The sequence below is a fragment of the Lycorma delicatula genome, chromosome 3 (genome assembly GCF_047948215.1).
Source record: "Lycorma delicatula isolate Av1 chromosome 3, ASM4794821v1, whole genome shotgun sequence".
Taxonomy (NCBI): Eukaryota; Metazoa; Arthropoda; class Insecta; order Hemiptera; family Fulgoridae; genus Lycorma; species Lycorma delicatula.
The window spans coordinates 168,540,437-168,558,215 of record NC_134457.1 but is presented as its reverse complement, the minus strand read 5'-3'; the positions used below and the strand labels follow the sequence as shown (position 1 = coordinate 168,558,215).

Below are 17,779 nucleotides of genomic sequence, written 5' to 3'. Positions count from 1 at the left end.
ATATAACTTCAGCGATGTATCTGTTCCAACTTTATTATTCCACACGTATTTTGAAAATTCGGAATTTTTTTTTTTGCATCTATATCTAACCTGAAGCTGCTGTCGCATGCTAAATATTTAAAATGTGAAACCTGTTCAATCGGTTTGTTTTCCAAAATTACTTTTGATCTTATCGGATCATAATCTTATCGGATGTAAAATGATATTTTACAATTACATCGAACTACATATGTTATTCAATTCGTATAAAGATCGCTGTAAAGCTTCTTCCGAGGGCTATATAAGCTGATCGTCTGCAAAGAGTAATGTATTTAAAACGGTTGTTTTATAAATACTACTTTTCCATTGTCTCACAACGTCGTCAATGTAAATATTAAAAACTGTAGACGATAAACTAGCCTCGTCTTATACCTATTTTAGTATCTTCCAGTCCACTACTGTTAAAGCCATCATTTATTACAATTTTTGTTTTAATATACAGACCTTTAATCACTTTTATTAAATGAAGCGGATAACCCCTTTTTATCATAATTTCCCAGAGCTTCTCCCTTAAAGACGATCAAAAGCTTTTTCATAATCAAATGTAATGTATGATTCCACACCAAACTCCATCCTCTTTTCAATTACTTGACTAAGTAGTGCACACTTTTTAAACAGAATTTAGTAGGCTTATTCATCTGTAATTTTCGCATTTTGTACTGTCGCCTTTCTTAAAAATATTATAACCTGTCCAACTTTCCAAAACTCGGGTATTGTGCAGGACTTCCAGCACGTATTGTAAATATACAACAATCTAAAATGAAGTATCGGTTTACCGTACTTCAACAACTCGACATTTATACTGCCTGTACCGGCTGCCTTTCTACTCCGGGTTTGTTTCAATGCCATACGAAGTTCCTTCAAAGTTATATAATCCCTATTGTAAGCATAATCCGACCAATCGATTTCCTCTTGTACATCATCTCTATACCACAAATCGTGATTTGTTCGATCTTAATTGTACGTATCAGAGCAGCTGCTACTTTTCAAATCTATTGAAATGTTTCCCCTTCTTATAACCGAAGGTTTACCTTCCATGAATATCGCTTTTAACCGCGCTTGCAAATCTATCCCATTACTCCTGGAATGCGTTACAACGATTTCTTTTTTTCTTATTAATTTCTTCATTTTCTTCTGTTTATTTTGGTTAACAGGCGAGTTTGTTTTGTTTTTTCTCTGGATTCTATTTAAATCTTCACGCGCAAGCCTTACAACCCCTTACGCTTCTTTATGCACTTTAAAAACTTCTTTTCCTATCTTGTTCAGACCCTATTAGTTCTTCTCCACCTTGCTCAAAGTCTTAATGTTGAGGTGACCGTAAAATGACCACAACCTACTATACCTTCTCCGCGCCTCACTGTAGCATATATGTTGACCTATGCTGCAGATCAGCACTACTGCTGACCTCAACTTATCATTCACAGTAATATAAATCTATGTACATTTATATATATCGATTTAATAACACGAACCGACTAGGTATATTTATGAATATTCTTTTTCCTAAAAAGGGAGTTACTTATTTTAAATCTATTAAAACTAACAAACCTAAGTATGTTATTTAACAACAAAACATTAAATAACACACATGAATGCGTATAAATTAACAAAGAAGACCCTTTATCGGTATTTACACACCGATGACCATCCAGTTATTATCTCCCTTACGCAAATAAAAACCATACGGCCACTATCAATTATTCCTACAATAATTAACAGTAAACTAACGATAGTTTCTAATTCAAATATACGATAAACATTTAACATAATCAAACGCTAAAAAAATTTCTAATACTTTTGTCTAATCAAAACCTAACTTATTAAGGAACGGATGGGTATATACAAGTAAATTTGTAATGGGCGTAACGTTTAATAATATTAACTTACCTTCCACCATTTACAGTGGCCGTAAAAATAAAATGCGGTGTAATGTTTTACAATTAAAGAATGACAACATTTATATGTAAGTAAAATACCCATTAGGTTAAACTGAAAAGTTTCAAAACTATTTTTTAAAACAAAAAAACAATCCGTTTAATTCCAAGTTTCCTTTCAAAGTTCTACTGGTAAATAAGTAAAGTAACATTTCGCATTTCTAATCAGTGGCGGCTCGTAGTTAAAATTAGTAGGGGTGCTGCTCCAGAAAAACTTTTTCTCGACCTTTTTAAGGCCACGGTTAAAGTTTTCTGTAAAATAAAAGAACCGAAAAAAAAATGAATCAAACAGAATAGCTGGAAGCGGGATAATAATCTAATTCTACACTTTATCACATTCAAGAATAAAGTACACACCATATGCATATATGTGCTTTTTAAGCACATTGTGCTTAAAAACCCTATTCGGATTAACCGAAGATAATATTTTTACAGATAATATTTTTTAGTATTATTAGATAATAACTTAATAAAATGTCCCCATAAAAACACTATTGTCCAATGGTGCTTAATTTAAATTTCTATGTACACAGAAACAAATACATAATTAGTTTTTACTAATTACCGTCTCTTTCGCCCTTCCAGCATGTTTTTGGACAGATTTGGCAATCAAAGAAGCCTTGCTTACCGCCATCTTCTGATCGCTAATGAATAAAACAACTAAATCACTTTTATACTCCTTCTACCGACTAAACTAAAAAAGGGAACGAACAAGGAACGTTCCATACAACGCGAAGTAAAAAAAAAAAAAAACTTTCCACCAGCATGCCAGAGTCGGCACTGCGGGAACGACAGTGCTCTCTCTCCCTCGTAGCCTCGCGTGCAAGTTCCTATGTGCGCATGCGCACAATAGAAAAACACCACGCAGCTGGGACTGTAAAGCGCACAGTTCCATACAAAGATTTTTTTATATTTTTCATAAACTGGGAGATGGCTACTGACGTTAAGCTTAACAATTATATATTGTACAGGTATAAAGAAAGAATTAAAGAAAAATGGACTCATTATATTAAAAATGTTATTTACAATATAAAGTGAAAATAGGAGTTGCTGCAGTTCCGCAGTGCCTACACACGAGCCGCCACTGTGTCTAATTACAACACGGTAATATAGAATTCTTCTAACCATTAAAAAAAAAAACATATTTCAAATTCCTTAGAAACTGAATCTGAAAGAGTTTCGTTGATCCAAATAGATATCCTGAATTTTTCAGCGGGGCTTACAAATAGATTTTTTCTTTACAGAGTACCTTTAAATAGTAAGTTAAATTGCTAGTGTAAGTTTATGAAATATTACAAAAGGTTGAAAAAAGAATTTTACTTCCTGTAGTCGAACAAAATTTAAGAAAACCAAAAATACAAACTTGGAATACAGGCATTACAGTCTACTAATTCTACAAACTTTATCTTCTTACTTAAAGAATAATATTCATCAATTAAGGAAATATAAAACTAAGTAAAAAATATGGCACAAATTATGAACAAATTCTTTTCTTACGTACGATAAAAAAAGAAGATTATCATGAAACATAATACAATCAAATATTTTGTTAGCAATATTTTAATTTTTGCTGTATACAGTTTCTTTCTTCATTAAACACTCCAAGAAACGGACAAAGGAAGGTTCAATTTGTCAAATATGTGACGATTTTACGTTACGTATGTTTTTTTAGATTTCGATTATTTTTTTCTTTTATTATTTTGTAAAGGAAACCCTGTGATGGTTAAGTTTTCCTAGTACATTACTTTCACATATCTGAAATAGAAAGTCTGAAACGAAAATTTAGACAATATATTAAAAGAAGACTTCTTTTTTGTCATCATCATTATTTCTTCGTACTGGAATGCTGTAGCCTAATACTTATCAGAGAAAGTTGGAGTTTCTCTGATAAGTTTAACAACGTGAATATTAAAAAAAAAAGAAAAGTTAGTTGAAACGCAGGAATTGCATATTCCTAACGGCTTCAGCTGTTGGGTAGGAGTTAATTTCATGTATTCAGTAGTCTTTTTCTTATTTTTATCAAGATGCTGATCTCATGGTCTAAGTTTCTTGTGGAAGGTGTTGTTCCACACGGTCGTTGTCTTTATGTTTTTATATACATTCCACATTTAAAAAAAAAAATACTCAATTCTTTAAATTTCTTCTTTTCAAAGTCGGTTTTGGGAAAAGTCGGATTGGTAAGTTCTTGAGAATGGTTTGTTTTTTTCGGTCATAACGTCAAAAACTAGAATTTAGTGAAACTGAATAATATTATTTTTTAATTTGTAATCTTCTTTTAGTGATATCTCATTATTTCTTCATTTACTTTCCACTTTAAGTCTTAAATATAATTTATTTTAAAACAGGGATATTTTTTCCGCTTAATTTGTTTATACGATTTTATTTTTTTCATAAAACAACTATAGAAATGATTTTTACGATTCAAGATTTCTTTTATGCTATAAAATATCGATATAAACAATATCGACATCATAATATCGTTTTGAACATTCATGAATTTTTATAAAATATAATTTTTCTTTTTTCTGAATGATTTTAATTTTTTTTTTTGAAATGCTTTTAAGTATTCCAAAATTAAGTTTTCGCAAATCCAAGTAAATTTAAGTTTTCGTAAATCTTTATAAATACGGAAAATGTCGGATTCTATGAAACAGTAACATAATAAAAACGATTTAAATAATGTAGAGAGAAAAATTCTTGACGATTTAAGTCAAAACTTTAAAAAAAATAAGCCGATCTACGTGGCGGAGTGGTAGCTTCAGGCCTTTCTTTCATCCGGTGCTCCCGGATTAGAATCGCGGTCAGGCATGACACTTTTCATATGCTACAAAATTTCCATTTCATATTCTCAGGAACAAACTTCGAAATTATATGGTGAAATTAATCGTCCAAAAAAAGTCAAAGCTTATTTAGCCTCTTTTAACATTTCTAATTAAAAATTGCCAATGTAAATTGCATTATATTTATGTATTTTCTAATACTTATCGCTAATTTAGAAAGGAAGTAACCCTTTTTTTTATTTTTAGAACAGATGATTTAAAAATGGTGGCTCAAACTTAACGATTTTTACCTACAACAGCCTTGATATCAGTTTTAAATGTACGGTACGCTTGTAATTTGTTATGATATCATTAAATAACTTGTAGTTATCAAACTAAGTATTCTCTTTAAAATCTCGCATTTATTTATAATTTAAAAAAAAAACTGAACTAGCACAAAACAGCCGTACGTTTATAATAAATTTCAAATCTGTGTAAGCTTAAAGATTCGCTGTACTGAATATCACGCAGGCATCAGAAACTCACTACTGATGGTAATCATTATCAAAAAGATTAAATTAATATTAAATGGCTAGTGATACATAAAGTCTAGACAACGTTATTTGCATTTGCGATTCACGCATCATTTAATCGAGTTTTTCTAAGAGACATATACGTGCTTGCTCTAGATCATGCAATTAATTATTTCAAGCTGTAAATCTACCGTCATTCCAAACTATGTATATTGTTAACGTTTTGGGGGCTACATAAACAGTATACACGTGAAAAGTGTATTTTATATCGATAACGCTTTTTTATCTGTAATTAACTCATTAAAAATGTACTTAATTTTTGTTTATTTATAGGCATAAAGCTTTAATAATAAACTAGCGATTATAATTTCAATGCCAAGTTCACGTTCATGATCGTTAAAGCAGTAAATGTTGTTTTAATGGTAATAAAACTTTTATTACTATTTATATAGTTCTATGTCGAATGAGAAAATAAATCCTGTTTTAATTATTAACCCGTGAAAAAGTCGATATCAAAAGCTAAATGATAACAGTTCAATAAATACACCATATCGAAATAATAGCCTAATCATACGAACTTAAACGAAAAGAAGTACTCTGTTTATTTGATGACTATTCGTGTACGAAGTCACCAAATGCTAGTCGCGTTACACCCTTCACTGATAAGTTTTAATAATAAAATAAAAAATTAAAAGATCTAAATTTCCATTTACCACACAAACACGCGCGCGCAGGCACCGCACACACACAAAACTTACATAGCATACTCAGTTATTTTTAAAAAAAAGCTTTGTTTAATAAAATAAGAAATATATTATTAAATTTTAGATAAATGGAATCGTAATAAAGAGAAAGATCCACCGAAGAAGGGGGCAGTAAAGGCAGAAAACGAACAAGCTCCAATAAAATAAGGATGTATCTATCCCCACTACTTTTTAAAAACGTCTGGAGAATAATTAATAAAGGAAATATAAGAAAACAGTGAATCCGATATAATAGTAAAACAGTAAAAAAATAAAATGCTAATTTTAACAGAGATGTTATTTTTGGTGAGACTAGGAATAGATTTAGACGGGTCATATTAATGGGTATAATCCTATTGTGGGAGGAGAAATTCAATTTTAAGTAGACAAAAGGAAAATGAAGATAATGAAGTGCGATCAAAAGGAAAAATTAATATCATGATTGATAAATTAAGAACACTGGAAGTTGAAGAAACGTTGTAACTCAATCGGTACAAATCCAAAGGGTACATGAAGCAAATAACAATATCAAAAACAAATCGGGGCTCATCCGGAAAACTATTACGCAGAAGAAAGTTTGCTGATACTAAACGGACAGTTAGAAAATAAAAAGACATTCCTTAAAATATTTACAAAATGTAGCTTTCTGTGGTAGTAAAACTGGACGATAGCACAGTCACACAAAAACAATATAGCTTTTGAAAAATATCTTGAAAATTAAATTTTTAAGACTATTCTTCTTCTTTGTCATCGCTGCTTAATATCGGAGGGTTGCAGCGTAACAAATCACAGTCTAATATCATTGTGATATTCAAAGTATTTTTGCACAAAAATTCAAGAAAACCAGTTGGAAAACTTAAGGTAAAAACAAATGTATACATTTCCACTTCTCCTTTCTTATCTTATCAAAACGCAAGCATTTAATTTTACAGTTCCTTGTAAGTTTTGAAATTTTTTATACGAGCAACGCTTTTTGAAGGGTTATCGAAATTTTAAATAAAACTAAAAAAAATGCCCCTAAAATGTAAAACAGTAATATTTTTAACAATTCTCTAAACTTTTGAAGTCTGAGCCAAATTATGGTTAATAAGTAGGTAGTTGTTTTTAATTTGGCACAGACTTTAAAAGTCTAATTTTAAACAACATTATTAAATAATGTCGTAATATTTTTTTTACTTTTTATGGAGGTTCAATCTTTTAAGTAGGTCTCGAAAAAATGCTAACCGTTTTAAAAAAGGTCGAAACCCCCACATCTTGGCAAATATATAAAAGGATGCAGAGAAATGATGTTATTACGTACGTATTACGGAAATGAGGAAACGCAATCTTATATATAGGAAAGTCGAAATAGGGTAACTCAATATTTTTAATTTCTGTAAGAAAAATATAAGCGATATTTCCCATCACTCGCAGTCACATTTATAAGTGTACTAACAATTCCGAACCTTTCTTCCATAGAACAATGTACGTTTACGTATAGATACAAAAAAAATAATCGCATCGGTATTTTTTCCCAAGTAAATAATTATGATAAAATTACGCAACAATCAATCAGAACAATCTTTTTTCCTTTTTTATTAAAAAAAAAGAAGAGCATTCGTTAACTAAAACATGCGTGACGTCAACTCCAACCGGACTGTCACTACTGACAACTGATAAGTGAAAGGGTTAAATATCAAACGTAATTTTTTTTCTCTTTGTTTATTTTTATTAATAAATTTTTTTTAATGTAAATTACTTTTTTTATTAGATATTGTAGTGGCGTGTGCGGTTTTGCGTGCGCCCAATATCTTCGATATTTTTATCATATATTGTTTTATATAATCGTAGATAAATATTTGATAGCAAGAACTTTTTCTGGGTAACATGGTAATTAAACTATTCAATAGAATTAACACAAGTTAAATTCTAATTATAAATCATTACATGCAAGGGACCAGACTACGTCCAAATCTACGGTCTACGATATAAATAAATAAAATAAAAAAATTATTAATAATAAATTTTGTTTTTCACGTCTTTATGATGCGTGTATGTTCGTTATGATATAAATAATAAGTATTTTTCTATAATAATATGGTTGCCCAGGATTTACATGTACCTTTTCTTCTAGCAAGGTTCTCTTAATTCAGGTCAACTCGTTTTGATTAATCGTATAGGAAAACGAAACTCTGTTTCATTAAAAAAAAAAATCGTCTTCAAAACAAGAAATCTTTCTTCAGAATGTTGTAATACAGTATATACTACAGCTAACATTACTTTATACAGTAGTAATGTAACAGTACAGAAATTGTGATTTTGTGAAACCCAAATAATCCTAATTTAACATTTAATTTCAATGAAAAAAGAATAACATTAAAATAAAAAATATTTAAAAAAAAAACATGGGTATAATAATGCATATAAAACTAATTTAAAATAATAAACAATTAAATATACGTATTAAAAAAATACAAACCCATGTAATAATTCAGGAATTCACAATGTAAAATTTAACGATTGAAATAATATATAAACGACAAATTATTAATTTTATTAAAATAAATCGAAACTACAAAGCTTGGGAAAATAATTTAAACCAAATTTACGTAAAAAAAAGAACGAAATTTAAAAAATTTAAGACAATATTGAAATATTTAAGTAAATGAAAAGATGTGAGAGTAGTTAAGAAAAATATTATATATTAAAAAATTTTTTAAAATCATAAAAAATTAATTAATGAATTAAGCCAAATTGATAATAACGATAGATTATTTTACTTTTTATTTAAATAATAATAACAATAAATAAAGTTTAACAGTTATGTTATCTAATATAATAAATTACTACTTTTTCATACATTAAGTAATTTTCAAACATTTTATTAACAGATGTTCAATCAATAAGTTATTAAATAATAAATTTTAAAAAATTAATTTTGTTTTTAATGTGTTAATTAAACTAAGATGGCGCTTGCGTAGAAAAGCGGTTTTTATTATCCCTTTTTCTCATGTAATTTCATTACACGAGAAAATCGTAAGGTTAGGTTAGGTGTAACCTTACGATATAATTATATGGACTAAATTTATTACAAAAAAAGTTATTAATCTACAAAACAAATAAATAATATTTAAGTTTCTAAAAAAGAAAGTATTAAAATAATTTTTTTTCATTATCTATCCCAGTTTTTCATTAGCCTGCGACATATACTTGTGTAATGCGTCTAAAATATAAGACTCCAGAGAGAGTTTTTCCTCTAAAAGTAATAATATTCGTTGTATAACCGATCTCCGCAATGAACAGACTAAGGTATAACTCGCGTCGTTCTAAAATCAGCTGGCACACAGATAAATACAGAAAATCAGAATGAAGAAAGAAACCACTTTCCCATTAAGACTGTTTTCAGGTACTCATCATTGCGAATGGTTATATAGTCTTTGAGAAATTTATGAAAATTAAAGAGGTAAATTAAAGAGTGTTTCATGTCTATTATTTGAACAATAAGTGTTAGCGAATAATTAACTATTTCTAAGAAAAATTAACCATTTTTATTAAAAAGTATATCCGTCTTACATTCGGTAAAATCGACGCAGCCAAAAATTAAATAAAAATGTCTCTTTTATAAGTAGAAGGTCAAAATAAGACTCAAAGATTACGCATCACAAGAAGCACATAAACATTCATCAGAATGTACAAGATATCAGTAGCAATGGTAACTGAAAAATCGTAAAAAATTTAAAGACCATAGACAATACGATTAATGATTAAAATATTTTTGCTTAAGTTATAATTTTAATCTTAATTATGAAATGAACTGTATCGATTGAAAAATAATGCAAATACCGAGATTAATTTACCTTTTCAAGTGTTACTAGAAAAAAAACACTCCAAAATTAGTTGTACCATTCATGAAAGAAACAATATAAAAAAACGAGAAGAGTGGAATAAGATAAAACAAACAATACAATACATATTTTTAACAGATGAAAATTTTCTCCGTAATACGGCCCAAAATTTTGTTTAATAACAGTAAAACAGCCATCCTTCTTTTTATCTCTTACGTGCATAAATTTATATGAGCGCGCACTTGAAAAATGAAAGAAATGGGATGAAATAGAATAACATATGGTTAAGCAGGTAGGAAGGTAGAAAGACGGGGAGTGAGGCAGGGGACAACCAGACGGGCAGAAAAATAAATTGAACCTAATTTTAATTGTAAATCCGTCTGAGCCACAGCAACAGCAGCGGTTCGATAGTATAACTTATTTCTAGACTATAACGTAGCATACAGATTTGGTTTATCACCATCTTTGGCGCTGTCTTCGCTTTGGAAACGACTACAAACAATCTAAATATAACCAAAGTCTACAGTTTTCTTTAATAAAATAAAATTTGCCAAAATTGTACGATACAAACAAGCCTATTCCTAGCACAACTAACATATATTTAGAGAATATAAAAATTAAACACAGTTTCGACACATTTTCTCGTTTAATGACAAATTAATGTCAGATTTAGTTTAATCCATCCAATAATGGAAATCAGATTTTTAAGCTCACAAATTTAATTTAAAATAAACGCAAACGTAAGCGAATTAACAACGAACAATATCATTTCATTAATTCTATCGTTCCTAATTTTAGATTCATATTCGCTATCGTACCAAAAATATGAAAAACTGTATTATCAACGTAACAAATTATGTGAATTCTATTAATTTTTTAACTTAAAAATTGGACAGATAAACGTGATTTGATGAACTTAGTTGAAAAGAACAACTATGCTTAAAAAAGCACTATTGATACGAATGAATAATTAAATCCGCACCAGTAAGCATTCGTGTAATTCACGTTCAAGTTTACGGGATGTACATTAAGAAAAAGAGAATCAGTAGCGCTGATCTGTAAACTACTGAAAATTACACTTCTAGTTTATAGATGTGACATCAGCGCACGGGTGAGTACACCCTCGCTATCAATTAAACAATTCATTGACGTCATTCATTTAAAACTCCTCAAAATGCAAAAATAAGTTTTATAATAAACAAACTAAGCGTTTCGTAACGACGTTTACTTATGGTGAAAAAAATAATCTAAATAGAAAAACTGTCATATCTATATTTAATTAAGTAAATAAATGAATTATCTAATTTCTTAAGTCGCGTAATGAAGAATATTACGGAAAGGTATATTCACTTACGCTCTTTTACAAGCAATTTAAAAATCCTGCTGAAGGTAGCAAGAATTAACATCTTACTTTTTTTTTAAATAATTAATTTTTATAGGGATAGAGATGAAAAAATACATTTATACGTGGTTGTTTAAACAAACTGTTTCTTTAAAAGTTATAATATAAAATAAATGCCTGAAGCGTTGAATATCCTTAATTCGTAGACATTTTTTTTTTTTACTTTCCATCGATAAATCACTCAATATTGTCAAAAAAATTCTTTTTTTTAATTCATAATAACACATTTTTATTTACAAAAAAGAATATGTTTAAATACTTTTCTCGTAAACAAGTTTAAAAGTAATACTTTCATACAAAATTTCTAATTCGGACGAGGGTTCGTCTTGATTAAGTAGCTGTAGAATAATTCGAAGAAGAGAATTCGATTTAAAACTTGATCTCTACTTAGAAAAAAACAAAAGTTGATAATGATAACAACGAAAATTTCCTCACATCTTCAGTGTCGCATACATCAATTAAAATTTTAAATATTTTAGTTTATAATGCAAAATTTCGGTAATATTGCCGCGCATAAAGTGCACGTTTTTTTGTAGTATTATAAAGATGAGAGCTTTCGGATGCTGCACCAATATCTATTATATAGGGTACCTAATGATTCGTCTCAATTATGCGAGTAAGGTACATGACGGTATGAAGAAAAAAACTGATGCGACACTGGATACAATATAAACCGAGTTGAAAAGATATCAATATTTCACAATAAATCGCTATTCAATTAATATATTATTTACAAATAAGATAAAATGCGTACGGTCAAAAATTACATTTTAATTGTTAAATAATCAGCAATAAATATTCCAGAATTAGTAGTAAAACGTGTCAAGAATATTAAACGCAAAAATAAATAACTTAAGAAATAATAAATAAAAAATAACGCTCTTAAAAACAAAACGAAGAAATTAAAAAAAGGTTTATTTATATTTACGACATAAAACTGAAAAAAATTGATACTTGGATATCAGCTGAGCGAGCAGATAAAAAAGATTAAATACTATAAACTTACTTTACTGCTTTGTAAGTATAGTTTTGTTTATTTTTTTTTTTTTTGTGTTTGCCGTAGCACTTTATTGTTAAAATATATATTTTTTACTTATCACATATTAACAACTGTCGGCTGATTAACTTCAGAAACGAGAAAATAGTTTTTGATATGGTATATGGTTAGCGATATCTTTAAACAGTTCTTAAATGAATTCTTTGACGATTTATTATTCAAATAACCGTTAAACATAGTCCAAGCTTGCTGCGTATTACAAATAATCACGAATATAATTTCAAAAGTTAACACAAAAATTTAATTTAAAAATCATTTAATAAATCAATAAAAAGAAAATTAATATAATTATGTGTATACTTATAAAAATATTCAATATAGAAATATAGGAACTTACGTATTAACGCCACCGCAGCCACAGCTATATTTAAAAACAAAGTAAGTCAATCGGATTTCGATGGAAAATGAACAGTCTCTTTATTAATTTGAATAAATGGTTATTTATATTTATTTATTTTATAAATATAATTTAACCAAACTTAACCTACGCTCGCTAACCTTGACTAATTAACACCGTATTTTTTTGAGTATTTATTTAATAAATTCAGTAATTATTGCAATTATTTATTATTTAAATACGCAAAAAATTACGGTGTTAATTAGTCAAGGTTAGCGAGCGAAGCAAGCGTAGGTTAAGTTTGGTTAAATTATATTTATAAATAATATTAAATATAAATAACCATTTATTAAAATCAGTAAAGAGACTGTTTTGAATCTACGTTAAACTTTAGAGTATTAACACCGAAATCCGATTGACTACTTTGTTCTTAAAGCTGTAGCTGCGGTGGCGTTAATACGTAAGTACCGAAATATATTATGTATTAAGCTAATTGAAGTAGCTATTATTAATATTATATAAAATCTGTTCTTTTTATTATTATACTCTACGTTTTGCGACATTTATCCGTGTTTATTAAAAATTATTATTTAAATCATATTTAAAACGGACGCTTTCAATGCAGCTTTGTCAACGTCTTACTAAAAATGTAACTATTAAAATAATAATTATAAAATACTTTGTCTGTTTAAAAAAAAAAAAAATTCAGTAACTATCACTCAAAACAAAATAATTTATTTTTAATTAAATAAAATTATATTTTAATATTTCACCCATAAAATGCAAAATTGCAGTATTATTAAAGTTATTCGTGCAAGACATAATATCTTCAATTAGTCAATAAATTAGTTTTATACGTAAACATTTTTATAAAACAACTCCTGACGACGCTTATATTTAAATGTAAATTTCACGTAATTCATATTTAATTACAATCAAATATTAAAATAAATGTTCATCAATATACAGATATTTGGGCTGCAATGTTTTTTACATATATAAACCTATAATTTCCCAATATAACTGTGTATTCTACCAAATCTTTGGAAACCTTTAACATTCATACAATTTATACTCTAAATTTTGATTAAAATAAATTATTGGCGACTATTACTGTTACTTAGATTTTAATTTTCAAACGTTAACACTGTCCGATAAATTGTACTCGACTTTAATTAGAAAGGTGAGTTTTAAAAATACCAGTACGAAAGTGTATTGAGATTTATAGGGCAGAAAATTTTACCAACAAAAATATCGCGCATAAAAATCTGAATCGGAGTCAAGATGGTTACGGAAATTGGACGAAAATCGTAATTTTTAACGCATTACTATCCCTGATTATTTACACATATCTATGAACAATCCTACGGCGGCGTAAATAAAATATTTTTTATTATAATCGCTAAACAATAGTCTGTGTGCGTGATGTGTGTGCGCGCGCGCGTGTGTGATCAGGTTTGCTTTTGACGGATAAAAAAGGGAACTGCCCCGGTGTTATGGATCAAGAGAATCGAAGTAAAATCAAAACATCATAAAATTACACAATGATTTAAGAAATAAAAAATACATTTGATTAACTAATATATATCTTATTAAATAAAATAACTAAAAATAACGCTACTATAAATAAAATCAATCTAGAAAATACAATTTATACAATCTGGTATATAAAAGTGAAATTTAATTCGTATACAAAGGTACTACGGTAAATTCACCCCACCATTATCCCATTCAACAACAAAAAAATACTACGCAATACGAATTTAATCAATAAATTAAACGAACTAATAGTAAACCTACAAGTAACTTTGTTAAGATTTTAACATTATATATTCAACCCGTTCAAATTCTATAAGTAAAAAAATAATGATTTATTATTTACATTATAAATCTGGATAACTAAATTTTTTCATTAACTACTTAAGATAATATTAAAATTATAATTATTTTTGTCAACAGATTATAGTTTTATATCTGTACAAAAAAAATATGTACAAGCTAATAAGATAGAAAAAAAGTGTTGCATAATCTTCATTTTTTTAATAGTAATTTTTGTTAGCATTTAGTTGTTTTGTAACTAAAAATGAAATTTTTAGAATTTGATCGCGTTTTAATTTAATTCAAATTACCAACATAACGACGCATAATAATATATTTTCTGAAGAAAGTTAAATTCTTTTTGGTGCAGCAATATATTTATACAATTATCGGCTAAAAAACACGATACGAAATTGGTTAATTAAAAAAAAAAACAAAACAAAACGATAACTTCATAACGATGCACAATATGTTTAGTAACATTGATAACAACCAATTAAAGAAGGTAACAAAAAAATAAATATCTATCTGAAGAATCTGCATGCATAGTACGCAAAAAAAGTGAACGGTGTAATAAACAATAGTAGCCCCTTTCCGGGCCTCATAACAACCGAACGTGCCACAAACAACATAACTTACTAACTACATACAGTCAAAATAACGTTTGTTATATTCACGGTTGTAAATAATTGCATAGAATGAAATCTAGGCTAGGCATTGCTTTGCACATGCTGGCCACCAAGCCAGGTTTCACAATAAAGACGCAATAGCCCTACATTTAGATCCAATCCGTTTACAGCGACTTCCCGAACCTATTTTATACCTTAATTACTTTTACCCGCCCGTAAAAATCAAACAAACGATCTGTTTATTATTTATTTATCTACAAAATTTGAGTTAATGAGTATTTTCATTAAAATAAAATCTATAACGAGTAAATAAATATTTACAGCCGCATGACGAAATATGCATTATTTATTGCATTACTGATATTTGTGAACTTCTAAAAAATATTTGTTTAATAAAATCCTCTTTAAGCTATCTGTTTGTTACAAAAACAAAATAACTAATAATTCGATTGTTTTTTCACGTCCGTGATATAATAGATATTTAAGTAAAAAAGAAATGAATAAAAACTTAAATTAATAAATATATCTTAAATCAAATAACGTTTGATAATCTAAATTTTATTAATGAAAAAATTAAATAAGGCAATTCCAAATGAATTATTGTCGAAATACCCCACTTAATCCTCGTAATTATAAATTCAAAAAATAAACAACATATTTTTTTTAAATAATTTTTGTAGAGATCTGCAAAGTAGGTAAATAAATCTTTGATACAGTTAATCTCACGATTAAATACAACTAAACCTCGTAAAGATGGTGTTTTATATTAATTTCTCTACTGATTATCGTGTACAATAAAAAAACTGATAATTCATAAAATTAACGATTATTTTTAATAAAAAAAAATTGTAAAAACGAATCGATTTACTAGAATGATAGTGTTACTAAGCTATAGTATCAAATATGCTATGAATGGAAACCAGCGTGCATCCGAAGCACGCTGGAGCGATCCCAGCGATTCATCGCAGGATTAATTCTGAATACTCAAAATAAAATAAACGCGCGTATCGTAAGTTTACAGAAATCACTCACCAGCTTTAGGACGTTGAACACTGCAATGACAGTAGGCCGAATCCTCCATCTGGTCTGGCCGTTTAAGTCAAAGGAACGGAAGAAGGCATCGCACAAGAGCGTACAGTAGTTGTTATTGTTTACAATTTGTGTTGGCCCGATAAGAAGAGATGGAAGGCATGGCGGGCGGTTGTGCAGAGTTTATCTGCAACGACGTAGTAAGGCCACTCCCAAATACAACTCCATTCATAAACCCGGGACTGGCCGTAAAGTAATGAAACACGCACACACACTCGATATATGACACTGTACCGCGTAAATAACTTCACCAATAATTCAAAACTGCACTAAACACTGGAAATAACATCCGTTTAACACTGAAATAATTACATTCCACGCGAGCTCAGAAAACAACGTACACAGACTGGTCTTCACGACGGACTGTGGGTTCCCACTCTGAGCGTCGATTGGTTCCTTCCGCGCAGGTATTCTGCGCAACTCCGACGTCACACGCTTCGTCGCTATAGCAACGTGACGTAATATAGAGACAAACACGAGGCCCGTCACAACATTGGAATTGGGTCAGACACCCGGCCCGAGTTCTGCGACGTCATTCATTCTATTCCGTCTATAATACGGCCACTACTCTCGTCTCGTCAGCCGTATTCTCACTATCGCTGCGAGTGCCGCTTTACTCCCTTCCCTCCTTCACGACCATTCAGTGATGCCGAATGTCGTCGCTCGCTATTTCGTGTTAATACCTGACCGAGTATCATCTATCGCTTGCTGGACGCCTAACAAAATCTAAATAAACATTTCAGAAAGAAAAAAAGCTTATGATTTTTTACATTTTACTTATCAAAAAAAAAGAAGAGTAATCTTATACCGAATACGATTTCCTTCAACTGTACATCCTTTTCATAATTTTTTTTACATAAAGTATAAAGTGATTATCGGACAATAAGATCACCTTTCCTCTGGAACGAGTAAAAAAGTACGGTTCAATATAGTGAATTAATCATCAAAACAAACTTATAATCTCAAACCTTTCTGCCTCTTAAAGAAAAAAAATTACAATTAGAATTTATTAGAAATAGTATGTACTTTTTATAGTTATTCATAGATAAACTCATTTATTAAGATAATAATTACAACATACGGATGAATAAAATTCACAAATGAGATATTCAAACACCTACTCCCAAGGAGGACCCGAATAATAATAATAAACAAAACCACAGGAAACATTATCCGACCAGTTTCCCTATCAGTTCGACTAACCGCAAATTTAATTGCAGGACACTTATTAATAACATCTTCTTTTTATATTGATCCATTATTCTTCTTTTATTAGAGATTTTTTTTTAAGCTAAAGCATCCTTAGAAATGTTATTTTAAATGTATGAAGATACATAGATATTTTTGCGCAAATATTATGCTAACTCCTTAATAGTTTTTAACGATTTAATACCTCCCCAACTTCTGTAAAAAAAAAATCTTTTAAGCTATATAATTTTATTGTTTTCATCAGCTGCTGTTCTTGAATGATTTTATGCGTTCTTCATATTTTTTTTTTAATCTGCGTTGTTCTAATCGCAATCTATTTTTTCTCTGATTTCTAATCTTTATCTGATCAGACAGTCTTTAATTTTCATCCTTTATTAATTCCATTAATAAATATAAACTTTTGAGG

The 17,779-nt window shown here is 29.0% G+C and overlaps 1 protein-coding gene across 1 annotated transcript in view; it reads right to left on the bottom strand.

Annotated features, from left to right (window-relative positions):
* The window catches only part of LOC142322189 (insulin-like receptor), a 374,309-nt gene extending 357,796 nt beyond the window's left edge, over window positions 1-16,513 (bottom strand). Inside the window, exon 1 of the mRNA XM_075360979.1 lies at window positions 16,108-16,513. Within this exon, the coding sequence (XP_075217094.1) occupies window positions 16,108-16,156 (49 nt within the window). The 5' untranslated portion in view covers window positions 16,157-16,513. The remainder of the gene's footprint in view (window positions 1-16,107) is intronic.
* Window positions 16,514-17,779: the final 1,266 nt, after the last annotated feature.